Here is a 27874-nt window from a genome sequence, read left to right as displayed (position 1 = left end):
ATCCATTTCAGTTACCTCAGTCTGAGAACCACCGTTCAACCAATTAGAGGGTAGTGTTGTTAAAAGTCATGCCAACTGAATAAAAAACTGAGCTAGGACAGGTGGCACACACCTATAATCCCAGCTACTTGGGAGGCTGAGGTGGGAGTATCTCCCCTGAGCCCAGGAGTTTGAGACCAGCTAGGGCAACATACCAAGATCCCATTTCAAGAAAAAAAAACCCTGAAATCAATCAAAACTATTTGTATTTGTTTATATATTATAAAAATGTTATTATATTTTAATACTAATTTGCTCCTTAGTAACATGGCTAAGTAAAATCTTAAGCATAAATATATTGTAAATAACATATTACATTTATGATATCATAAATACCATATTATAGAAAATCATTACTTCAGAGTAAAAAAATGAAAAACACTTCCCCACCAGAATCAAAGAATTTTTTTCTACCATCTCAACAAATTATTGTTTATTTGCATAAGTCATTATTTATATTACCAAACTAAACTGTCTTAAGGCACAAAACTTAATGTTTACCTTTTAAAAACTTAAAATTCCATTTCTCTGATCTAGCCAAAATTATTAGGTTTTTCCATCAACAAATTATAGTAAATTTTGTTTCTTTTTAATGTTGGAAAAAACAGAGACAACTTGCCAAGAGTTAACAGATGGTCAATAACACAAATAAAAACTTTTCTTAAACAGTAAAGGATTTCCACACATATTTTGCCAAAGAAAATTCTATTTGCTGGAATGCTGGAACAAAGTTTTACTCCCACAAAAGATGATGTAACCCTTCAGAAATTTCTCAAAATACAGATATTTGAAATTCCCTTCTGAATCTTTCCAAATACAGATGTTCCCAGACTAAAAGGGATTAAATTAACTAATATCAGAATGCAAATTTTCTTCCATTTTTGCATTTGAGATGCCTTTTTCTTATTGTCTTATAATTTAAAAGGGAAACATAAATCGTTTATTTCACTTGAGGGAGTCTTCAAATTGAGATTTACCGTGATGGGCAGAAAATGTCTCAACATAGCTATTTAATTCTCAAAATAGGCCAGGCACGGTGGCTCATGCCTGTAATCCTAGCACTCTGGGAGGCCGAGGCGGGTAGATGGCTCGTGGTCAGGAGTTTGAGACCAGCCCGAGCAAGAGAGAGACCCTGTCTCTACTAAAAAAAAAAAAAAAAAAAAAATAGCAAGAAATTATCTAGCCAACTAAAAATATATACAGAAAAAATTAGCCGGGCATGGTGGCGCATGCCTGTAGTCCCAGCTACTCGGGAGGCTGAGGCGGTAGGATCGCTTAAACCCAGGAGTTTGAGGTTGCTGCGAGCTAGGCTGACGCCATGGCACTCACTCTAGCCCGGGCAACAGAGCGAGACTGTCTCAAAATAAATAAATAAATAAATAAATAAATAAAAAATAATAAAAAAAAAAATCTCAAAATAGTAAAAACTTTTTATTTATTAAAATATAAAATATGCTACATATTTAATGGGGCAAATTCTTTAACAGTTAAGATTCATCTCTCAATATATATTTTTTGTTTTTATTAATAAAAGTGTTGCTGAGCAATTTTCTCTAGAAGACTAAAGTCACTGTTCTATGGAATTCCTTTTTCACTAGGTTGTTTTAAACACACACACATATACATACACACACACTGCATATTTTGCCAAGACTGAACTTATTCTGGTTTTACTCACAGTGTTCCAATGCTTCTAATGTTACTGACTAAATGCTTTATGCTGCCATTTATAATATATAATATAAAGTATGGTTGTGCATTTCCTAAAAATCCTGAAGCTGCTTCTAAGAGCTATAAAACCAGAATACTTAAAAAATAAGTTTGAAATGTTTAGAAATACTTAATTTTTAAGAAAAATAAGTTTTGTAGATAACCTTCCAACAGTATTTTGACTTGCTGGTAAGAGTCTACTGACTCTGTGGGCTGAATATTTCTTCAAAAGATACATGTGTACATATAAAATTTCCAAAAAATGTCTTCTCAAACACTGATCTCATGAAATTTTGTTTTATATGCTTCCTAGAAGCACCCAAATCTGGAGAATTGAGATACTTACAAACTTTATGACAGTAAAAATGTCTAAAACCATGCAATAATCTGACAAAATATTTAATAACTTGTTTATCTTTTTTTAAAAGAAGACATAAATAAGTTTCTGTAATAGAATGGAAAATTAGCTTAAGCTTAACTTAAAATTGGGGTTAACTATAATGCTCAGAAGCAGTATAAATCATAACTGAAAATATGTCTATTCAAATTAGCTTCTGCAAATTCTTACCATCTATTACTGTTCCTTAAGGATAATTGCTCCTATGATTAAAATCAAGATCATACCATAGGCTGGCATCTCCCTTCTCTTTCTTTGGGATGCCACGCCATCTCTCTGCTCTCCTCCCCTCACCCCTTTTTCTCTCTTTCTCTTTTTCTCTCCCCCATGCAAGATAAAATAAACTTTTTTACTTTAAAAAAAATCATAGCAAATTTAAATTTTCTTCATGTCTTCTGATGGGGTTCAGGACACTCTACCCCAAAATATGGCATCTTAGCATTTGAGAAAACAGCAGAAGCAGAAGTTCTCTCTGACCTTCTCTGGTTTTTCTACCCTTAAACAGGCCACAAAAGAGTTCTCTGACCTTCCTCTAAAAGTAGGTCATAAGACTTTCTGTCCAGGGGTACCATCCTTATACCCAGATGAAAGGAACCTCTTTTACCCTTAAAGGCACAGAGACATGAAGAAGTATCTGAACAAACAGGCCTTGCTAAGTTCTCCCCAGTTTATTACCATTAGATCACATTCCCTTTGTCTAATCATAGTTCTGCCTGTCCACTCTTCATCAAACCTAGCATAAAAACACACAGGTTTCTTGTTTCTTTGGGTCTTCATTTCTAAAGGCTCCTGTGTCATATAAAATTTATATTAAATAAGTTTGTATGCTTTTCTCTAGCTAATCTTTTGGGTTTTTTTTTTTGAGACTTGCTCTGTTGCCCAGGCGAGTGCCATGGCATCAGCCTACCTCACAGCAACCTCACACTCCTGAGCTCAAGCGATCGTCCTGCCTCAGCCTCCCCAGTTGCTGGGACTACAGGCACGCACCACCATGCCTGCCCAGCTAGTTTTTTCTATTTTTAGTAGAGACAGGGTCTCTCTCTTGCTCAGACTGGTCTCGAACTCCTGAGCTCAAGTTATCCTCTCGCCTCAGCCTCCCAGAGTGCTAGGATTACAGGCGTGAGCCACTGCGCCCGGCCTCTCTTGTTAACCTTCTGTTATATGGGTCTCAGCCATGAGCCTAGTGATGGGCAAAGAAAAAACTTCTTCTCCCCTACACTTACTGGGGCAAAAGGGCAAGTGGTGGTATATAAGGACAGTTAGAAAACCAAGATATGTGCATGGTGACGTTTAAGGTTAACATATCAAAGACATATGGCTTTGCCCCAAAAAGAATAAGAAAATGTTGAATCAACTCTCTGTCCAGCCTTCATAGTACTTTTGGTATGACAGCAATAATCTTCAAAAATTTTTTTTGAGTACCTCTTAAAATGCTTATTAAAATCTAAGTACTTCTTTGCAGTTTTTTTAGTTGACAATTAAAATTTTTCATAATAAATAGTTTCACATTATTTAATTTTGTCATACTGAAAATACCGGCAATTTCTGGAAAATGAATACTTTTTAAATGTATCCAAGTGGAATCTAAATACCATAGTGATTTGATGTCAACCAACATCCACTAAAAAAATACATGAACAGCCGGGTGCGGTGGCTCACGCCTGTAATCCTAGCACTCTGGGAGGCCGAGGCGGGTGGATCGCTCAAGGTCAGGAGTTCGAGACCAGCCTCAGCAAGAGAGAGACCCCATCTCTACTAAAAATAGAAAGAAATTATCTGGCCAACTAAAATATATATAGAAAAAATTAGCTGGGCATGGTGGCGCATGCCTGTAGTCCCAGCTACTTGGGAGGCTGAGGCAGTAGGATCACTTAAGCCCAGGAGTTTGAGGTTGCTGTTAGCTAGGCTGACGCCATGGCACTCACTCTAGCCAGGGCAACAATGCGACACTCTGTCTCAAAAAAAATAAAAAAAATACATGAACAAAGTATTTTTTAATACTTGGAAACTTTACATTTTTTCCCCTTTCTTGATCTTACATTTTCATTCTATTCTTATCCTAGAACAGTGATTCTCAACAGGCATGGAGTGGTAGAATCATAGAGGTGGTGATCGGGATTTTTCCTACCAGGGGACATCTGGCAATGTCTAGAGACATTTTTGATTGTCATAACTGAAGGAAGGGTGCTTACTAGCATCTAGTGGGGGCCAGAGATGCTGCTAAACATTCTATAAAGCTCAAGATGGCCCCCTACAACAAAGAATTATCTGATTCAAAATGTCAACAGTGCTGAGGTTAGGAAACCTTGTCCTAGAGTAATACATTTTTATGCCTGAAAGCCTTTTACTCCTCACCTTTTTATACTTCTCTATAGTAAAAAATATTTATATAATTTATAAAAATATAAATTTCCTATAATATAAAAGTCTTTGTTAAAAATATCTTCTGGATTGAGTTATTACAATTATTATTCATATACATTAATTTAAATAACATGATTTAAATAATCATTATCAAATATAAAAAGTGAAAATATATTACAACACTCCTAATGAGACAGATGGGAGCTATGTTTGTTTGTTATATCTAATTAGTTATTACACTTGTGGATAAACATCACTTATTGTTAGAATAAGACAGAATTCAGCACAGAGATATTTCTATTTTCATAAGAGCTGGGAGTTCTGTAGGAGTAATGTCACTCAATTCTGTGAGCTCCTTTTAAGTTATATACCTAAGTTACACAGTGACCTATTTTAAAAAATTATTTTGCTAATCTATCAACTAATAACCTAATTGAATTCTCTTTAAACATTGACAAAAGCATGGAATTTGAACTGATTGACTTGCAAAGACTTTGTTATGTAGTCATTCAAGGCACTTACTTTTTTAATACCTACAGATATTAGGAGACCCAAAGATTTTTTAAACCCCTGCTTTACTAGAGTCCAAATTAAGCCTTTTTCTGTGAAAGGTCTTCAAGAAATTCTGTTACTTCAATATGAGAACACAACTTCACTTATCGGGTATGGTTTGGGGAACCTCACCAGACATTTTGTAATTTAACAAGTTACTCTGGAAAACCTCCATTAACTGCCCTATAACCATATCTGTTTATTAGTCCATCATGAAAATTCAAGCACACATATCATCAAGTTATCTATGCCTAACGACTTAGGTCTTAGAAATCATATCATGGGTTTTGAGAAAATTAGAGTCCCAAGAAACAAAATGGTCCAAATATGATTAAAGTTCTGTCCATTACTCCCTTACCTCTTAGATACTCTGTACTGTGCTGTGGTCAATTTTCCAGTCTCAGGGTCATGTACTGTAGCTCGGCTCAGCTACAAAAAAAGAGAAAGGACAAGGACTTACTCTAGTAGCAGGCAATTTTGGGATTTGTTTGTTTTGTTTTGCCAAGCCACAGGTGATTGGAAGGGTTCAGATTGGTCTGGATGGTAGGTAATGGTTTCAAATCCACAAAAAAACATTTAGAAATGTGGCAACAAGAACAGCCACTTCCAAATCAAGAGAAATGGTTGACAAATTTTTGTTATAGATTTATTGTCCTTTCACTTTTTTTAAAAAAATCATTTCAAGCTCTATGTAAATGATTTATAGCACTGGGTTTCACAGGAGCTTTCTCAGATCTAGAAGTTTAATGTTCTTTAAATATTTTGAAAAAAAATTAATAGTCCTCCAAAATTCTTTTTTTTTTTAAACTCTGAGATAACACTGTTTTTAAATCTCTCTGGCAAAATAAAAAGCAACTAAGTTCACAAGTAATTTCTGGAAGACTGAGCTCAGAAGCATAGCTCTGTTCTTTCTATTGCCAACTTTTGAGTCAGCGAGTTTATTCAAATAAAAAACTCCAACAAGAGGAATACGGATTACTTCACAATGACAATGGTACTTTGTAAGACATATGAACAAATGCCAACGCAATCAACATGAAGGATGATGCGAATCACTGCAGCATTTATGAATGTGAGACAAGTGCAGAAGCAAAATTAACCAGGCTGCAAAAGTGAAAAAGAAAACAAGTATCAGGCCATTTCTGGGCTATCTGATACATGATCTGAAAAAAGATACAAAGCATATTAATTCTCTAAAAATAATGTACCAATTAAAGATTAAAAACAGAACTTCTAGTTAAAGGGAAAGACCTGTGAAACACAAAGCAGTTTATCCATGCGTTATCCTGTTTATATACAGGGTGGTGACTTGAGCTGGAGACTGAAAATGACCTACTTCCCTTAAATGAATAATTCCTGTAGGATGTACAAAACACTCATTAGAGGGCAAAATATGCAGCATACACATCTCTTACCTTTTGCTAATTCTGTAATGTACCGTCTCCAAGTCTCCTGTTATTGGGTTTGAAATGGTGGCTCGCCTCAGCTGTGAAGCCAACCATCAAAATAGTTGCATTACAAGACAAAAAATGAATCACATTTATCCAACCAGACAGAATTCTGGGTTGTTTTTTTTTTTTTTTTACAAAGGAGGCTGAAAAGAGAAAATAACTCTACACACTTCCAGTCACCTTGTGCCGAGCCTTGAAAGCCAGTTGTTTTTTTAGGTTTTTGTATTTTTAAAAAATTATTTTTTTGTTTTGCATTTATGCACAAATGAAAGAGCTTGGAAAGTAAATTTCTTTCGATGGTTAGAGGACATGACATGAGAAAAAGAGAAATATCTAAAATATGAAGTCTAATTTATAGTTATAAGAATGGCTATTTGCAGTTAATGATCTATTCCAAAAACTTTGATTTTATTTTTTTCTGTGTGTGATGGAACTGTTTGCAAAGGTTAATGCTGTTTAAAATTCATTTTAAGGTCAATCTTTTCTTCCTTCAAGATATCCACTCAGTAACATATACAGTGAAATAATCTTGGACTGAGCACAAAGGCAGACAAAAATAACTGATAAATATTAAAAATAGTAAGAAAAGGGTGACAGGCTGGATAATAACTTCAAACTTTTTTTAAAAAATGGAAGGATGATTCTGAGGTTAAAAACAGCATGAAATTTTACTGCCTTTAAATTTATTGATCAAAAACAATCCAAACTGAGGAATCTTCTTTGAAGACTGAGGCCTTCAAACCCAAAGATGTAAGACTTGATCTCCAAGCTGACATGATTCTTAATATTCTATCAAGAGATTTTGATTTACTAGGTTTACTGACCATAAATAAAAGACTAAAATAGGAATTAAAAAAAGAGAATGACAGAATCTGATGTAATCACAGGTAACATTCTGTTTGGCAGTAGATTTATAAGAATTCCCCTGGACAACATCCATACATATTAATATCAGACAAGTCTTTTGCATTTATAATGTAATCTCTGTTTGGTAAAAAAACAAAAAGTACTGGCCAGGAGTGGTGGTGGCTCACGCCTGTAATCCCAGCACTGAGGGAGGCCAAGATGGAGGATCACTTGAGGCCAGGAATTCAAAACCAGTCTGGGCAACATAGTGAGACCCCATATGTACAAAAAATAAGAAAAATTAGCCAGGCACGGTGGTCCAAGCCTATAGTCCTAAATACTTGGGAGGCTGAGGCAGGAGGACTTCTTGAGCCCAGAAATTCAAGGTTACAGTGACCTACACTCTAGCCTGGGCGACAGAGTGAGACTCTGTCTCAAAAAAAAAAAGGTACCAATTTGGAAAAGTAGTAAAACTTTAAAAAAAATCTAAGTTTATTTTGCAGTACAGATATCCAGATAATTCAAACTTTTATGATATAACAAGGGTCAGCAAACTACAGCCCATAGGCCAAATTCAGCCTACTGCCTGTATTTGGAAATACAATGTATTACAATATAGTCACTCTCGTTCATTTACATATTTGGCTGCTTCTGCACTACAATGGCAGACTTAAGTAGTTGTGACGGAGATCATATGGCCTGCAAAACCTAAAAAATATTTACTATCAAGCCGGGCACAGTGGCTGGTGCCTATATGATCCCAGCACTTTGGGAGGCCAAAGCAGAAGGATCACTTGAAGCCAGGAGTGCAAGATCAGCCTGGGTAATATTGTAAGATCCCATCTCTACAAAAAATTAAAAAATCAGTAAGGTGTGGTGGCACATGCCTATAGTCCCAGCTACTCGGGAGGCTGAAGCAGAAAGATCGCTTGGGGCCTGGAGTTCAAAGTTACAATAGCTAAGATTGTGCCAGTACACTCCAGCCTGGGCAACAAGAGTGAGACACTGTCTCTTTAAGGGGAAAAAAAAGAAGAATTTACTATTGACCTTTACAGAAAAAATTTGCCAACTCCTATATAATGAAAACAAAAATACACCTAGCATTTATTTACAATCTCTTTATGAAAGTGATGGCAGTTTGTATTTTACTATCAAGAAAACCAAACTGTTTTAAGAACAAGCTGATGGGGAAAAAGGCCAGTACGTAAAGGGTAGTCTTTCCCCCATTCTCACTAAAGGAGGGTTGCTATGCTAAACACTAAGTTTATACGATTGAGTTTACATTAGATTATTTTTCTTATTAAAATAAATGGTGTGATGTCACCATTTTACATTAACATGATGTTTATGCCCAATTATATCTTTCCAGTGATAATGTGCCTAATAGGGAATAAAAATACTTCAAGTATTCTTTCAGATAAAAATACAGAAGATATGAAAAGGCTGGGTTTTGAGTAGTCTCTGAGATTAAAAGACTTCAAAATATATAGAAAAGGTTTTCAGAAAGGTGGTGAAATATGAATTTGTTAAATGTAAATAAAAATCTCATTTATGATTTTTATAATTCAGTGCTTAAAACCCAGTTGCAGGGTATGCTGCTTGTGTTGATGGTATACTGAGAAAAACTGGCATAGAAAGATTTATTAACAACTCCATTACTTTGAGGTGACAGTATCTAAAACTATCTGTGGAGTTATTACCATATTAATTATCCTTTCCATTATCTTACAAAGAAAAAATTAAACTGAAGAGAAAAAAAAAATTATTTACCCTTGGTTTTGCTAGGTCTTTGACAATTTCAATTTCTGCATCAGAAATAATATCATGGAAGCGAATAATGCGAGGCTTGTCCCACTCATCCTCCTGTTTGGCTGGAGCCAGAATAAATTTAGGATTCCGGTTTCCATCATGGTAGCGGCAAAAGAGTTTTTTTTGTCTCCGAGGAGTCTAAACATAAAGTTAAGAAAATGATAAATATATTAGAATAATAATATTTTTATTTTTTATTTTATTTTTTTTAAGAGACAGAGTTTTGCTCTGTTGTTCAGGCTGGAGTACAGTGGTGCAATCAAAGCTCACTACAGCCATGAACTCCTGGGTTCAAGCAATCCTCCTGCCTCAGCCTCCCAAGAGCTGGGATTACAGATCTGAGCCACTAAGCCTAGCAATATTTTTAATACCTATTCCTATGCAGATAAGAAACAATAATCATGTTTACATATACATAAAGAGTATCTCTGGAAGAATATACAAAAGAAGCAGTACTCTGCAAATATATTTTTAAAATTTTATTAATGATTAGTTTCTGGAAGAGAGATGGGAAGCCTTATATAAGAAAAAAAATGGGCTGGCATTCTGGGAGGCCGAAGCAGGAGGATTGCTTGAGCTTAGGAGTTCAAGGCCAGCCTGAGCAAGGGGGAGACCCTGTCTCTACTAAAAATAGAAAAAACGAGCCAGGCGTGGTGGTGAGCGCCTGTAGTCTCAGCTACTCAGGAGGCTGAGGCAGGAGGATCACTTGAGTCTAAGAGTTTGAGCTTGCTGTGAGCTAGGCTGATGCCATGGCACTCAGTCTACCCCTGGACACAGAGTAAGACTCTGTCTCAAAAAAAAGAAAGAGAAAGAAAAAAGGTAGGGTTTCCCTTTTAACCCTTCTCTCATCAAAATAAAGTTCAGGTGTTATAAATATGAAAGAAACATGAAATATTTATGAAATGTTAAATAAATGCCCAGCATTGCTCTGAACTTCACAGAGTAACTGGAAAGCATCCAGAAAGAAAGTTTCTAGAAGGAAAAACCAAACAAACCAATCTAGGTTTTCCTAAATACCTCACAGTTAAATGCTTATGGCAAAAGAAAAAAAAGACTTTATGAAAATGGGTACCACTGAAAAATAGAAAATAAGTTATTAAACAAAAAAGCCAAGTATTTTTATTAGGGAGTATAAAAATAGAGCGGTCAACAAAACACACAAATTCCCATTAACCATCTATGTATTATATTAATAAGTTATTTCACTGCTGATTCTTTACTTAATTGAACAAGTATGTCATATACAAAGAAGGAATATGATTACTTTGTTTTAATTATTATACTAATAACATATTAAAACAAATAATGATTCATGTTTATTCTCCATGTACTTTATTTATCTAGAATCAAATCCAAGGCTTTGTATCTAGTAAGTCTTTTATATAATGATGAAATGAATTTAACTATTCCATGAAAAAGAATGTTCCTTTGATCTTAGGCACAGTTGACGTGTGTCATATCAATAAATTGGCAAATAAGCAGACTCCTGTTTTATATCTATAGTTCTATTTTGCTCTCTTCTTTAAGAGTTACTAACGGCAATAAAAAAAATCTGCTTACAACTGGAAATTTGAATACTAACTAGATATTTGATGATATTATGAAACTATTGTGAATTTTTAGGTGTGATAATGGTATTGTAGTTAATCTGAGTTTTTTTTAATTTCATTTTTTTTCTTGTTATCTTTGAAAAATATATACTAAAATATTTAGAAATGAAATAGAAAAGAAAATGTTTAATGAGTCTAACAAAGTATCACTATCCTTGTATTAATATTTACTCATTAGCTCCCAAAGTAAAAGCAAGCATGTCCTCCTAGGACTCCATGAACCTAGCTATCAAAGTGTTAACACAGATATTATATACTTACTTGCTATTAGTGGTTAAGCTGTCAACAGACATCAATATCAAAATGTAAAGCTCAACTTGAGTTTACTAGCAATAAAGAAAAATTTAAACACTTTTCAAATGTTTATGCTTAAAAGCACCTGCTCCAAAAATTCACTAACTCCTTCTATGCATGCCTGCTTTCAACTGAACACTATTACCACATGATACTCCTCTGATTAAAAGCTTTTTTAAAAGGTTCCATAATCAATTAATATTAGAAAACAATGTATACCATATCCATAATGCACATTATCATAAAACGGCTCTGAGAAGTCCTGAGGTTAAACAAAAACCTATGTTCAAATTTGTTTAACAAATGTTTCCCCGACTTGGATCTTTTTTCTTTTTTTTTGGCCTTATATCTGTTAACATCCTGAAGAACTGGCATTCTGAGTTATAAAGACATAAATACAAATATATATAACAAAGGAAGGTTTATAGAAATATTTGGGTCTTTTAAAGAATGAATGTTGGCTGGGTGTGGTGGCTCACACCTATAATCACAGCATTCTGGGAGGTCGAGATGGGAGGATTGCTTGAGGCCAGGAGTTCAAGACCAGCCTGGGCAATGTAGTGAGACCCCTTCTCTACAAAAATAAAAATAAAATTCGCCACCAGGCCAATCTAGATATTTGGGAGGCTGAACAAGGAGGGTTGCTTGAGCCCAGGAGTTAGAGGTTAAAATGAGCTATAATTGAGCCCAGGAGTTCCAGGTTATAGTGAGCTATGATCTGGCCAGTACACTCCAGCCTTGGCAACAGAGCGAGACCCTGTCTCTAAAAAAATAAATTAAATAAAATAAATGTTAAAGACAAAATATGTTGAAAGTCTTTCTGTATTTTGAGTGTTTCTTAAATAGACTAAAACATTTCACTAATTTCACCAAGGAATCTTGTTAAATAGACTAGAAGCAGTATCACAAAAGATTATTATTCAGATGAATCTGTTATGTCTCATAAGATAGGTTAGAATAGTGTACTGTATCTACTTAAGACTGCTGAAATCTTTTTTGCATTAAATATAAGAAAAATTATCACTTCCCTTAAACTTATTTTATCCTTCACCCTGGAAAATAACCCTTTTTTGATCTATGAAAAGGGTAATATTACCAAAAATGCATGTGATAGTACATGATTTGCAAGCTATATTTCAAAGCTATTTTACTAATAATTGGAACATATTAAGTGTGATACCCACACTGAGGTAATGTGGTATATACTGTAAACAGTTTATGTAGTCATTCTGATTTTTATCACATGGCTTAAATATAAATGAACTGTGATTCTCTCTCTAGAACTATGTACAAATACATAAATACATTCACACACACACACACACACAATTGGCTTTTCCACTTTACCATTTTGATACCCTCCCCACGGCACAGCATTTCGTACTTCTGTCTCTCTGGCAGGTAATCCACAGCAACCCCTTTTTTCCTTGGTGTGGTTTTCTGATCAGATTGGTCATCTGAAGCAGACTTATTGACATCTTTTTCTTTGGCCATAATATACTCAAAATATTTTAGGTTGCCATTAGCTCTCTGATGTTCGGGATCTATTAGAAGAGAAAGAAAGCATGTCCATGGGTAAGTCTACACTTGTTTAAGCATCAGAATACAGTAATATAAAAACAGGTAACCAGCCAGGCACAGTGGCTCATGCCTGTAATCCTAGCACTCTGGGAGGCCGAGGTGGGAGGATTGCTCGAGGTCAGAAGTTTGAGACCAGCCTGAGCAAGAGCGAGACCCCGTCTCTACTAAAAATAGAAATAAATTAGCTGAACTAAAAATATATAGAAAAAATTAGCTGGGCATGGTGGCGCATGCCTGTAGTCCCAGCTACTCGGGAGGCTGAGGCAGGAGGAGGATCACTGAGTCCAGGAGGTTGAGGTTGCTGTGAACCAGGCTGACGCCATGGCACTCTAGCCCGGGCAACAGAGTGAGACTCTGTCTCCAAATAAATAAATAAATACATAAAAATAAAAACAGGTAACCATATAATTTATCTTCCAAACCAGGCTGTTTTTGTGAAAGGAAGCACTAATAAAAATTATTATACCAAAACAACAGGTGTAAACTAGTACTGCCCCCATGTAAATAAGGACATACAATCACCCTATATAAATATCACCCTATAAAAAAACAGTTCTGGAGATGAAAAAAACAGCCATTTATTTCAAGGTAACAAATACTGCTTCCACTTTGAGAATTTACTAATCAGCCAAAGGAACTATGTTCCATATGATGTCAAATGAATTTTAAATCTTGCTCATTCTACTTATTTTAAGCAATGGAAAAGATTTTCCTGAGACTGAGAAAGTATTCATCACAGAGAAAACAGGGCATATGTAGTTCAAAAGCAACCTTTACCACAAATGCATTATAAATGTAGCCTACTTCTGAGGGCTGAATGGATTTCAGTCCCAAATTTCTAGGTAAGAAGGAAAAAGGAAGCTAAAGATATAATTTTCAAAAAAGCTAGAATCCACTAAATGCCTCATAATTGCCAGTCATAATTTTTAACTACCTTTTAGTAGGGGAAAAGAAGATTACACTGCCCATCTAGGAGGAAAAAATCTAAGCAACTACACACACAAACAAATAAAAAAGGCAGAATGGTATGTAGAAACTTTACTTGTGACAATAACTGCTCAGGAAATTCAGCCCTAGATTGTAAAATATTTCTTGTCCTTCAAAAACTGTTCACAGTATATGTTATGATATACTATAAAAGCCTGATCTTATAAAAGAAAGGGAAAAGTGTATGTGCGTGGGGAGGGGGAGTGCATACTACAAGGAAACAAAAATGGGTAGGTATCTTTGAGCGATTGGCTTATGGATGACTCATCTGTATCTTTTTCCATTTTGATAAATTTTCTATAAAGAATACAAAGTACAGGCCGGGCGAGGTGACTCACGCCTGTAATCCTAGCACTCTGGGAGGCTGAGGCGGGTGGATCGTTTGAGCTCAGGAGTTCGAGACCAGCCTGAGTAAGAGCGAGACCCCCGACTCTACTAAAAATAGAAAGAAATTATCTGGACAACTAAAATATATACAAAAAATTAGCCGGGCATGGCGGCGCAGGCCTATAGTCCCAGCTCCTCGGGAGGCTGAGGCAGAAGGATCACTTGAGCCCAGGAGTTTGAGGTTGCTGTGAGCTAGGCTGACGGCCACAGTACTCTAGCCCGGGCAACAGAATGAGACTCTGTCTCAAAAAAAAAAAAAAAAAAAGAATACAAAGTATGTTTTAAATCAGGAGGAAAAATCACTGGAAAATACTGAAAGGAAAATAAAGGTTCCTTGAACTAACATATCAATTTATGAATTCACCCAACTAAGGAATAACCCATTATCAAAGCTCATTTTCAGATGATCAATCCTTTTGAGCTGTTTGATTCTTCTAACATACATATATTTCCTATTCATAAAAATAATTAATTTTTAAAAGTTTGTAAAGCTTCATTATATACCAATGGCTGCCTGAACTTATCATATAAATTCTGGACTCCATCTTCAGAGATTATGATTTAGTAGGTCTGGGGTAGAGAACAAAGAATTTTCATTTCTAACAAGTACCCAAGTCATTCTTTTTTTTTTTTTTTTTTTTTTTTTTTAAGACAGAGTTTCGCTCTGTTGCCCGGGCTAGAGTGAGTGCCGTGGCATCAGCCTAGCTCACAGCAACCTCAGACTCCTGGGCTCAAGCGATCCTACTGCCTCAGCCTCCCTAGTAGCTGGGACTACAGGCATGCGCCACCATGCCCGGCTAATTTTTTGTATATATATTTTTAGTTGGCCAGATAATTTCTTTCTATTTTTAGTAGAGACGGGGTCTCACTCTTGCTCAGGCTGGTCTCGAACTCCTGACCTCGAGCGATCCACCCACCTCGGCCTCCCAGAGCTAGGATTACAGGCGTGAGCCACCGCGCCCGGCCTCAAGTAATTCTGATGCACGTGGTCCTTGGACCATACTTGAAAAAACAGTACCTCTCAAAGTAATCGTGATAAAATTCTCTCATGAGGTATTACATTTTCTAACATTTGAAGTGACAATCAAATATTTCAGTCTATTTATTTTAAATCACTTTATTTTTCAATATAAAATGCAATAAACCAAAACATCCTTCAGATGAAACTGATTAACATTTGAAATAAACAAACATTTTTGACAGAGTTAGCTAGGTTAGGTTTTGAAATTCCCGGAGAATACAGAGCAGAGAAAGAGAAACACAGCCACTGTTGTAGTACCATTCACTGAGAAAAATCAATTGCCATTTACTTTGAGAATAAACAGGGAGAGGATAAAGTATGTTTGACAGAGAAGGTTCCTGACTTCTAACAAATAAAAAGTATTAAAGGTGTATGGATGGAGGCACATAGATAATACATTATATATCCCCCAATATAACTATAGGCTTAAATTAGGCCCCGATAACATACCTAGTTCAAGAAGCTTCTTTGTGAGCAAGAGTGCCTTATCCAGGTCTCCCTGCTGGTATACTGCATAGCTCAAATAGTCTAGGACAGAGACTTTATCTATGGTAGAAACCTCGCCTTCATCCAGTTGCCTTAGTGCTTGTTCCATCCACAGTTCTGTATGGTAATAATCTGCTTCTGTATAGGCTACTTTGCCCAACTCAAAGCAGTCCTCAGCTGTTAGAAAAGATTTGTGTTTTACTCCTATTAAAAGAAAATACAGAGAACTTTAGGAATCTTAATACTACTGTACATTTACTTAAGACTACACAGCTTTCAAAATGCTATCTCACTTTTATTTGAACTTCGCAATAATCTTGAGGTAGGAAAAGCAAACATTACCCTAATTTTACGCACAAAGGAATAATCTATGAGGTAATGTAACATGAGAAGAATTGCACAGCTGGCAAGAGAGCACCTGGGACCTAGAGGACCCAAGACTTAAATTATCAGTCATGATACCAAAATGCAACATCAATTAAGTTGAAATATGCTATTTTCTAACACAGTAGGAAGCACCATGTGATATATATCTATCTCATTCCTAAACAACAATCTAGGCAAGAGATGAGTGTACAGGAGAGGCCAACCTGTCAACTGGTTTCTTTCTTTTAAACAGCATTAATGAGATATAATCTAAATACCGTAAAGTTCACCCATTTAAAGATTATAATAGTTCTTAGTATATTTACAGAGTTGTGCAACTATCACCACAATCTAATTTTAGAACATTTTCATCATTCCAAAAGAAACTCTGTAACCATTAACAGTCACTAACTACCCATTATCTCCCCCATCCCACCTAACCCTAGACAACCACTAATCTACTTTCTGTCTCTATAGATTTGCCTCTTCTGGACATTTCATACAAATGGAATCATACAATATGTGGTTGTTTATGCCTGACCACTTCCACTCAGCATCATGTTTTCAAGATGCATCCATATTGTAGCACGCTTTTCATTGTCCATTGTATGGACAGACTACATTTTGTTTATTGGATGATAGATATTTGGGTTGTTTCCTTTTTTGGCTTTTATAAATAATGCCACCATGAACATTTGTATACAGGTTTTTGTGAGCACATATGTTTTCATTTCTCCAATATATATGTAACAGTGGAACTGCTAGGTCCTATGGCAACTCTATGCTTAACATTTTGCGGAACTGCCAAAGTTTCCCAAAGTGGCTATCCCACCTTACATTCCCACCCGCAATGTATGAAATTCCAATTTCTCCACATCCTTGTCAATACTTATTATGATCCTTCTTTTTTATTACACACAGTCTAGTGAGTATGAAGTGATATTTCATTGTGAGTTTGATTTCCATTTCCCTATGGACTGATGATGTTGGGCATCTTTTGCTGCGCTTATTTGTCCATTTGTAGATCTTCTTTGGAAATTTGTCAATTCAAATCTTTTGCCTATTTAAAAAATCTGGTTATTCGTTTTTTATTATTGATTTGTTAGAGTTCATTAGATATTCTGGATACAAATCCCTTAACATTCAGATGATTTTAAAATATTTTTTCCTATAATATGGGTTATTTTTTCACTTTCTTGATGGTATATTCATACTTTGAAGCACAAAATTTTAATTTTCAAGGAGTCTAACTTATTACTCTTTTATCACTTGGTTCTTGGTGTTAGTATGTCAACTGGCTTCTGAAGTGAAACTTCTATTTTAAGAAAAAGAGGTATCTGACAGTTCACATTTGATAAAATACAAATAGAAAACCAAAACACTTGGGAAAATACTTAGCTTCATGAACCACTGAGGAAATATGAAATTAAAACCACTATGAAGAAAAATACCTTAAAATAATGGTCTGTATTTATTGAGGTCTTCCTATATTTCAGCCATTTGTCACTTATTGAACCCTTGAGGAAATTTAGCACTATAAGATAATAATAAAAACTTTATATCTTATGATTTAATACTACTATTTTTCAATTATTTCCTTGAGATTTAATACTGTGGGTTGGAGAGAATACCTTCTTGTATAAAAGATTTTTGTAGCTGAACTAAATATTATAGCTAAAAACTGTAATAAGGGCTGGGCCCAGTGGCTCATGCCTATAATCCCAGCACTTTGAGAGGCTGAGGCAGGAAGATCACTTGAGCCCAGGAGTTCAAGACCAGCCTGGGCAATAGAATGAGACCCCATCTCTAAAAGAAAATTTTAAAAAATTAGCCAGGCATGGTTGCATGCACCTGTTGTCCTAGCTACCGACCCCAGGAGACTGAGCTTGGAGGATGGCTTTAGCCTGGGAATTGGAGGTTGCAGTGAGTTGTGATCACACTGCATTCCAGTCTGGGCAACCAACCAAATAAACAAAAAAACTATAATAAGGTAAAAGCAAGGAAATATATAACCAAGTACATCAACATAATAGTATTTTTCATTAAGAAAGATAATTTTAAATGCCATATAGAAGAACCAGAAAAATTTAGACAGAACTATATCAAAATGTTAAATTGTTACCTTGGTGTGAAGATTACAAGTTGTTTCCTAAACGTTTATACCTTTTTATCTTTTCAAATATTGTACAGTTACCCTTATTACTTCTATAAGAACAAAGAAAAATATGAAAAAACTACTAGAAAGAAATAAAAAGCATAACTCTGAATGATGTACACAGAATAGCAATCATACAACATTCCATCTTTATGAGATGAGTTACTTGGAGATTTTTAAGGACTTGAGTATTTTGTATTGTTTTCAGTTTATATACCATGTTAAATAAGTAATAGAACATTATTTCTGGCTCAGAAATTATGGGGGGAAAGCTTCTGATATGAAACAGATATGCTAGGTAAAATATAATAATTATCCATTTATTCTATAGCCAAGTTCACAAAAATTAAATTTCCTGGAGCTAAAACTAAAAAAGAACTTGAAACCCAGAGAAGTAAGCCAAGTATGAAGGTGCATCTGCCTGGGAGGCAGTCACCAGAATCAGAAACCTAGAGGTTTGATTTTTCACTACCAAGCAGGGGACAAGAGATAAAGCCTCCAGCCCATGCAAAGTAACAAGCTGGTTCTGAGAACCCCACATAAAGTAAACCTTTAAAGAATTACAGCTTAAATGAAAGAATGAACTAGAAAAAAATATGTCAGCTGGCAAAGCCAAACAACAAAAGAATTTATTTTTCTCAGTCTATACTATCAGTAGGAAAAAAAAAACCCTATAGAATTCCATAGGCATGTCCTCACGGAGGTTTTGATTTTAAATTTACATTGTCTCCATGGTCTGGGAAACGAAAGCCAAGACATTAACTTAAAATGGTCCTAGGTTGGTAATATTATAGGGCATCTAGCAGAAGCAACATTTATACTCTTGAAAATGCACCCTTGCCCCAGGCTTTGCAATATTCCCACAGATGATACCAGCTAAAGCACATACGACTCAAAATTACAAAGCATGTAATGAAATAAGCCACTATGAGCTAAGTCAGCAAATATTAATAAAAACAGTACTAGACAACCCCCAGGATCTTCAGGTACTGGAGTTATCAGATTAAGAATACAAAATAACTATAATTAAAATGTTGGGTTTTTTTGGTTTTTTTTTTGAGACAGAGTCTCACTGTGTTGCCCGGGCTAGAGTGAGTGCCGTGGCGTCAGCCTAGCTCACAGCAACCTCAAACTCCTGGGCTTAAGCGATCCTACTGCCTCAGCCTCCCCAGTAGCTGGGACTACAGGCATGCGCCACCATGCCCGGCTAATTTTTTCTCTCTATATATTTTAGTTGGCCAGATAATTTCTTTCTATTTTTAGTAGAGATGGAGTCTCGCTCTTGCTGAGGCTGGTCTCGAACTCCTGACCTCGAGCAATCCACCCGCCTCGGCCTCCCAGAGTGCTAGGATTATAGACATGAGCCACCGCACCTGGCCTAAAATGTTTAAGAAATTAAAATTATTCTGGATTCCTGATTAGGTAAAAACATACACACACACACACACACACACACGCACACGCAAAATTAAAAAATAGAAAATATGAACAATTAAGATACCCTAACAAAGATCAGGTAGCTTTGAGTGGGGGGAAAAAACTGAACTTCCAAAAATCATAGATATAATCAATGACAGTAAAAACTCATTAGGTTAAACTGTAGATTGGACACAACTAAAAAGAAAATAAGAGAGTTGAATAAATTATCATGGGATATAAATCATCATGGAATAAACTACCCAATGCAGCAGACAGATAAATATGAAATGTTAGATAAAGGACAAAGAGGAAAAAAGAAAGTCTAATTATGACTACTTGGGAGTTCCAGAAGAAGAGAATATGGGAGAGACAGTATTTAAAGAGATAATGTAGTAGAAATTTTTCCAGAATTAAACACATGAAACTTCAGATTTAGGAAGCATAAAGAATCCCAAGCCAAACAAACAAAGTACATATAAGGGCTTCTTAAGGATGTGTTTCAAGGAGGAAAATTCCAAAAGGAATGTCCGAGGTACAAGAAAGAATAATGAACAAAGAAACTGGTATACATATAAGCCAATCTAAATTGAAGAACAGTAAACTACTAGATTGGCAAAAATTTCAATGTTTGACTTTTTTTGGTGATGCTATGGGGGAAATAGGCACTCTCATATATTGCTGGTAGAAATGCAAAATGATAACTCCTATGGAGGGTAGTTGGGACAATATCAGCAAAATTATCTATTCATTTACTCTTTAATGCAGTGGCACCACTTCTAGAAAAATATCCCAAAGACCACACTTAGCAAAAATATAAAACAACCTGTGTACAAACAATGCTGTATATCACAGCAATATTTTTTAACAACAAAAGACTGCAAACAAACCAGATGTTCATCAAAAGGGGCCTAGTTAAACTGGAACCTCCAAAAAATAGAGTAACATGCAGCTATAAAAAGAAATGAGGATTTCTATATATGATATGAAGTGATATCTGGGGTATATCAATAAATTAAGGCACGAAAGTACAAAACAGTATTTATAGTATGCTACATTTTGGGTGTATGTTGAGAGGAAATAGGACTATATATATTTGCTTTTATTTTCAAAAAAATTAGAAATAGAAAAATTAATAAAATGGTTACATACAGGAAAAAGAACGGAATAGGCTGAAGAGTACAGGAATGAAAGTGAGACTTCTATAAATGTACCTTATTAGTACAGTTTGGACTGTGAAAGAATATAAAAGTTTTATATAATTAAAAACAATAAATCAAAAGAAAAAAATCCCTAAAAATTGAGGAAAAGATACTGAAATAAATGAACCTATCTGTTTAACAAGTTGAGAGCATAACCACACAAGGAACTGAATTACTTCACGCATCTTTAAAACAATATTTTGGCTGATCATATCTAGTGTGATATATTCTAAGGATTAAAAAGTACAAAAAAACTGCACTCACTATTCTTAATGTTATTAATAGTATAGGTACTATTATTTTGAAATTATTTTAAGCATATTATAGATAATACAATGAAGTAATTATGCTAATTGTCATTAGGAACCAAGATTTTCAAAACAAGAGAGATTTAAATATGAACCCTGTAGTCTCAATCTGAATTGGAGTAACAATATGAACTTATAGATTTTCTATCTCTGTTCATTGAATGACAAACTCAATAGCAATAAACACCCCTAGAACCTAGCCAGACTGCTGCTTAAATGTCACTCCCTGTTAAGAGGAATCAAGGCTCAGGCTTGCCTAGTGCAGTGGTATGTGCCTGTAGCCCCAGCCACTCAGAAGGCTGAGGCAGGAGGATCATTTAAGCCTAGGAGTTCAAGGCTGTAGTGCACTATGATCACACCTGTGAAAAGGCAATGTACTCCAGCCTGAGCTACTTCCTTGCTATCAAAGAATAACATGACCATTTCAAAAAGACAAATGTGCCAATCTGAAGAGGTTCCTACTGGCCTAAAATGGGATAATATAAGCATCAAAGAAATAATGATATAATGGATTGAAATACAAAAATATAAAAATCCCTGATATTTCAGATACAAATCACTTGTCACTACTGAAAGTTGTCAGGATATCAACTTATTACTCTGAAAATTGATAAAAAAGAATAATTATAGATTTATCCTGCCTTTCCTGTATAAACTACAGATCAAGGTAACCAAATGGTTCATGAAGGAACATTCTTGTTTATAAATTCCAGCTATTAACACGAAAAGGAATGATGGAATGAGAAAAATCACCAATTTGCAACCCCTAACTGTTATGGCGGTTCTAGGCAATGAACCACTACAGTTACTGAAGGCTCCCAAAACCATTAGATGAAACTGAAGGAGAACTTTATATGGAGAGATCAGGCTCTCACCACTTGAACGTCTACTCATCAATGAGCATCACAAAAAGTATGACAAGATATTGGGTGTCGGTTCATGCAATTCAACAGAAAGTTCATAGTGCCACCTATGGAATTAATTAAAAACTTAACTTGAATCTAATCAAGCCTCAACCTCTAAACAGTTTGCAGGAAACATAGGCATTAGAGGAACAAGTTAACCACCAGAGAAGAAATTAGCCAACTCTAGAATGTGGGACATTCCACAGAACATATGACTAGGTTTTCTCAACTAATCAATGTCATAAATAGAAAAAAAAAACAAAGGAGAGGGGAATAAAAGAGATTTAAGAGACATAACCAAAAAATGCAACTATAAAAGAACATCTTTGAGATCACCAAAGAAACTGAATATTGACTTGGTATTAAGTTATATTAAGGAAATACTGTCAATTTAGTTAGGCAGGATAATAGTAAATGGTTATGTTATTTTTAAAAAAGACCTGAACAGTTAGATATATATACATATTGAATTATTTATGGACAAAATGACATGATGTCTAGGATTTGCTTTTAAAAGACTCCAACCAAAACAACAAAAAGAATGGGTAGTGAGAATAGATGTAACAAGAATGACAAACATTAAAAAACTTTTGAAGCTTAGTGATGGATGCATGAGGCTCATTATGTTATTATCTTTATTTTTGTGTGTGTGCGTAATGTTTGACATTTTCCATAATAAAAGAAGTTTTATAAATAACAACAAAAAGAAGAAAGTCATGTTCTCCAGGGCTCTTTTTATGCCTTACAAAGAAAATCATATAGTTCCCTTTCTAACACTAACAACAAAAAACAAATGACAATGACAAGTATGTGAAAAAATAACAAAAAATTACACGATAAATTAAATACTACATACCTAACACTTCCCTTTGAAAATATAGTTCTGAGACTGAATCCATATTATACTAGAACTCATGCTTCTAAAAGAGTAAAGCGTTTAAAAGAAGCTATCAGTCATAGACTAAACTATATTTGTCTGATAAAACATATAATCTTTTACATTTAAGTGTCTGATAATATCACAAAGGAAACTGGTGGAGAAAGCAACAATGGTGTTTTCTTTAATAAATTTTGATTGAATACACTTCAAGGAGTCACTAAATTGGCCAGAACTCTTACAGCTCTTATATACATACAAAGCATTCAAAGTAGTATAAGGTATTCTGAAGAAAAACATTTGGAAAAATGACAGTTTCTCTTACACATTAAAATTCTACTTAAGTTAGTCTCTATAAATACAAGGTTTCATAGTAACAAGCTAGAAGCATATCCACAACTATTAAGTACTAAGAGAAAGATAAGGTGGTTCTTTCATCCTCGAAGGCTATGAAACAAACCATAGTTCAAAATCTTAAAATACAAAAGTCAAAATGTTGTATTAACATTGTCCTAATGAACTCAACAGAGAAGCCAAGTGATAGTTATTTTACAGACTGCAAGAGTTATCTTACCTGGAAGATTACCCTTTGAGATGGTATCTGTATCCAAATTGTAGGTGTCCTGAAGACGCAACAGAGCTTTGGCTGCCCCAACCTGATCTTCATCATTGGGAAAGTATTGTCTCTGAATGGTTAGGTTAGAGATAAAGCCTTAAAATAGAAAAAGAAAAAGGAAAAGAAGGGAAAAAAGTAAGTCGCCATGGTATCTGTGGAAACAGGATAAAAAAATTTTTTAAATAATATGATTAAAAAAAAAAGCCAGGTGTGGTGGCTCATGCCTGTAATCCTAGCACTCTGGGAGGCCGAGGCGGGAGGATTGCTTGAGCTCAGGAGTTCAAGACTCCATCTCTACAAAAACTAGAAAGATTAGCTGGGTATGGTGTCACATGCCTGTACTCCCAGCTACTCAGGAAGCTGAGGCAGGAGTATCATTTGAGCCCAGGAGTTTGAGGTTGCAGTGAGCTACCATGATGCCACTGCACTGTAAGCCATCACAGAGTAAGACTCTGTCTCCAAAAAAAAAAAAGACTGTAAAACCTCATAGACTTCTAATACAGGATCTTTATAAGGATTTTTCCAAATCTATTTTATTATCATTTCCACCACACCACAAAAGTTCTACATCTCAACAAGAAAAAATTAAATACATTGAATGAGACTTAATATACCCCTAACTTATTCAAACTTCCCAAACCCTTTCCAATGTTGCTTAAGTAAACTGAGGTCTAATTATATCTCTATTAGTAGGTAAAGACCAACTAACACAATAATCGAGTTCTTAGTTATACAATATAGCAAGAAAACAAAAAGTGCCTACACTAAGTTTGAGAAATGAACAGATTTATGAATCTGAAAATGACATACATTGGAAACCAATTATTTTTCATATAACAGATGATAAGTAAAATCTGTGCATAAAAGAAAGGTTTTCTTTTATGTACCACACATTATATAAATATGTAAATATATAAAGTTTGGTAGAATTCTTTGAGGGGAAGGGGATGTTGTCAATTATACATTTAAGATCAACAGCTAGTTTATTAAAATATATTTAGACCTGTTTAATTCATCAAATATAGTGTTCATCAATCAAGATTTCATATATATAAAACCTAATCTTAAAAAGGTTTTATATAAAGTATAGCAAAAATCAAACAAAGCAATTACTGATAACTATATAATCCCTAAGGAGAATGGATGCTAAATACTCCTTAAGAAACAAACAGAAAAAACCCAAAAAGTGGTTTAAAATTTTAATATAGGTGTTAATATCATGTGCAAATAAAAATTAGACACGAGAATTCCCTCTCCTCTCCTTAACTTATAATCAACTATATGTATTTTGAATAGCAAAAGACCTGGCATTTTTATGTTAATAGAAATATATACATGAACAATTGGCTCAGGGCTACGGTTCTTATTAAGCATATTTTTATGTGGTTTTCTTTTCCCCCCTTTTTGAAGACACTTGCTGTGTTGCTCAGACTGGAGTGCAGTGGCTATTCACAGGCGTGATCCCACTGCTGATCAGCATGTGGGAGTTTTGACCTGCTCTGTTTCTAACCATATTTTTTAGTTTTAATACTAACTTTCAGTCACAATCTCCACATAGAATTTTACTGGTAAGTTTTAACATTTTAAGGCAATATATGTAACCTAAACATTTGTACCTCCATAATATGCTGAAATAAATAAAAAATTTTAAAAAGTTTTAACGTTTTACAGAAGACTCTAATGTTTCTTATGCCCCAAAGTCCAAAAAGTTGCTTAAATCTTCTAATAAAAAGAGGGAAAAAAAGATATATGTACGTATACATACATACATATACATCCACACTTCCTTAAATATGTTCTCAGGGTATTATATAGTAGAGAAAATAATCAAAGGCATTTCCTTCTCATAGTGAACAAGTATTCACGAGTACTTGCCTTAATTTTTCTTTTCAAGGTTTCCTATCCTATGCATAATAGTTTACTTCATTGCTTACAAACACCAGTAAGCACCCTTAAAGTATTTCATCTACATAGCAAGCTCAGCTCTCTCCCTTTCTTTTTTTTTTTCCACCTGTATTCAATAAATATTTGAGCCTCTACTATGTACTAAGCATAATCCCTTTACCTCCTTAAACTCTAGACTTAGTTTTCTATGTCCGTTACTAAAATATCTAAAATATCTCAGCATTCTAACTATAATTTTATTGTTTCACATAAAAAGACTTATTCATTATCACTGTTTGCAGCCTCAGCTTTTTAATTTATTGTCTACATTGAGTATAATAAACCTAAGCTTCAAAATAGTAGGTAAAACAAAGCTGACACTTCTCTTTATAGCAACACTCCCAACATTTTAAAAACTGATTAAAGATAATACATAAATTTTTAAAGTATGAAGGTAACACCCCCCAAAAAAATCTCTCAGAAATGAAGCTATATGCCAAATAATCTATTCACTTTTATAGATTTCAAAACAAAAAGCACCAGTGTTAGTCACCAACAACAGAAACTACTTCTTTTTTAATCAAAGAATTCAAAATCTTGACTAAATTCACTCTATTCAAACCAAATGCAACCATGCAATAATCCAATTACAACACCAAACACTTGATGCTTTGGGAACTGTATCTATCCCCAATTTTAGCATTTCTACAAGTGATAGCAATATTGCTTTACTTTTTTTGGCTCATTAGTCTCCTCAGACTTACCATCTGACATATCCTTAAGGACCAGATTCTCCAACTCACTCCACTCAGTGTTCAGACGTTTCATTAACTTGAATGCATTTACAGGATGCCCAACGAATCCTTCTGGGTCTTTTGTCGCTGTGCTGGTTAACCGATCTAACTTCTCTGCCCATCTATAGATGTAAAACATAAAAATGGAGTGTACATACACTTCATAAAAAAAATACTCAGGGGAAAAAAAAGACTAGAGGTTTTTGAGTTAAACTATAACTCCAATTTCTTTTTAAAGTAAAATTATAGACCTGGCGTGTGGCTCATGCCTGTAACTCCAGCACTTTTGAGAGGCTGAGGCAGGAGGACTGCTGGAAGCCAGGAGCTCAAGGCCAGCCAACACAGAGAGACCCCATCTCTACAAAAAATTAAAAATCAGGTGAGCATGGTGGCATACACAGCTACTCTGGAGGCTGAGCCAGGAGGATCACTTGAGCACGGTTAGAGGTTGCAGTAAGCTATGATGGCGCCACTGCACTCAACCCTGGGTGACAGAGAAACACTGCCTCACAAAAAAAAAAAAAAAAAGTAAATTATAAAGGTTCTTTAAAAAGCAAGATCCTTTTATGGTTAAAAATGTAACTTGGCAGAATCAAAATACAATCATAAGACTTTTTGTTTTAGTTTTGTTTCTCCCAATTGGTTACAGTAAATGGAACCTTCCTATCTTTGTAAAGCTGTGATTGGATCCCTCTAGTAAAAGTCTAAAAATTCATTTCCCCATAGGTCCATAAGGCCAAATAACTGATTATTACAAAGTACAAATTAGCCCAACCCAAATTCAGTTACATGTTCATTTACATCAACTTATACCAAATTTTTATATCCAGTATCTAGAAACTACATTTTAAAACAAAAAAACTGAATACTTAGCTACTCATTAGATAAAAGACAGGAATTCTCAGGTCAGGATTAAGTATGAACCTCAGTCAATACAAAATAAATTAGTATTTGAGAAAAACTGTATCAATTAAATAATACTAACCACACTTATCACTATAATCTCTACAATGGAACCACAGGAGTGAAGGATAAATAGAATTGGAAAATTGCTCTAGCAGGAGGCTTGATTGGGGAGGTTAGAGGAAGACAGAAGAAAATACTAGCAACACTTTTAAAATTTGTCAGTCAACTCCCCATATCCATCCATATTCTTATCTCAATCCCTGTTCTTCCAATATGAACCTTGGCAGAGGCCTAACTCTTGTTTTCTGTGCTTCTATTTTAGCCATTTCAGCTGGCTTTGTAGGACTGAAAGATGGCTTTCATCTCTACTCAAAGAATACTTTAGCTTGAAAAAGAAAACATCCAGGTAAAGTCAGTAATAATAAGTAAAACACTTTGCTTACTTTTTTATTTGTTCTAACTTATCCTCTTCTGCCTTAATATAATCTTTCAGAGAAGTCACCAGATCTTTCTCAGTATGGATCAAATCAGTCATCTGACCTAGAAGGGGAAGTGGAGAAAAGGTTACCAAATACTCGTTTTCATCAACACAAGTATTTTAGAATAATTTAAGAATGACTGAGAATGCTTCATTCTATGAGAACTTAACTGGTATGAATCAGATACATTGGAGAGGGTCATCTTTTTTTTCCCCCTTTTTTCACCAGGTAAATCAAAATAAAGCCAAAAACTTTTCTACTCAAGTGTTCCAGTTCTAATTTTCAAGCTACTTAATTTTGCATGCTTAGCCTATGTTTGCAAATTGTCTTTTCACCTACAAATTTATTTTTAAATTACAAAACAACTTTCCAAGGATCAATGTTTGTTCTTCACCAACTCCTCTCTCGCCTTTTTTTGTTTTTGAAACTAAT

The 27874-nt window shown here is 34.8% G+C and overlaps 1 protein-coding gene across 4 annotated transcripts in view; it reads right to left on the bottom strand.

Moving 5' to 3' along the window:
• P4HA1 (prolyl 4-hydroxylase subunit alpha 1) overlaps nt 1-27874 on the bottom strand; it is a 74804-nt gene that overhangs the window by 23277 nt on the left and 23653 nt on the right. For 3 of the 4 annotated variants that reach the window (XM_045569182.1, XM_045569183.1, XM_045569184.1), the window contains 7 exons: nt 27407-27503; nt 26028-26179; nt 23338-23475; nt 15499-15738; nt 12420-12616; nt 9130-9306; nt 5421-5491 (listed from right to left, as the gene is read on the bottom strand). In XM_045569182.1, the coding sequence (XP_045425138.1) occupies nt 5421-5491; nt 9130-9306; nt 12420-12616; nt 15499-15738; nt 23338-23475; nt 26028-26179; nt 27407-27503 (1072 nt within the window). Of the gene's footprint in view, nt 1-5420; nt 5492-6477; nt 6549-9129; nt 9307-12419; nt 12617-15498; nt 15739-23337; nt 23476-26027; nt 26180-27406; nt 27504-27874 lie in introns of all 4 variants that reach the window. The other variant, XM_045569181.1, reaches the window with a different exon arrangement.

Source organism: Lemur catta, chromosome 14 (assembly GCF_020740605.2).
Source record: "Lemur catta isolate mLemCat1 chromosome 14, mLemCat1.pri, whole genome shotgun sequence".
Taxonomy (NCBI): domain Eukaryota; kingdom Metazoa; phylum Chordata; class Mammalia; order Primates; family Lemuridae; genus Lemur; species Lemur catta.
Note: the sequence above shows the minus strand (reverse complement) of the source record. Positions and strands in the feature narration are given on the sequence as shown.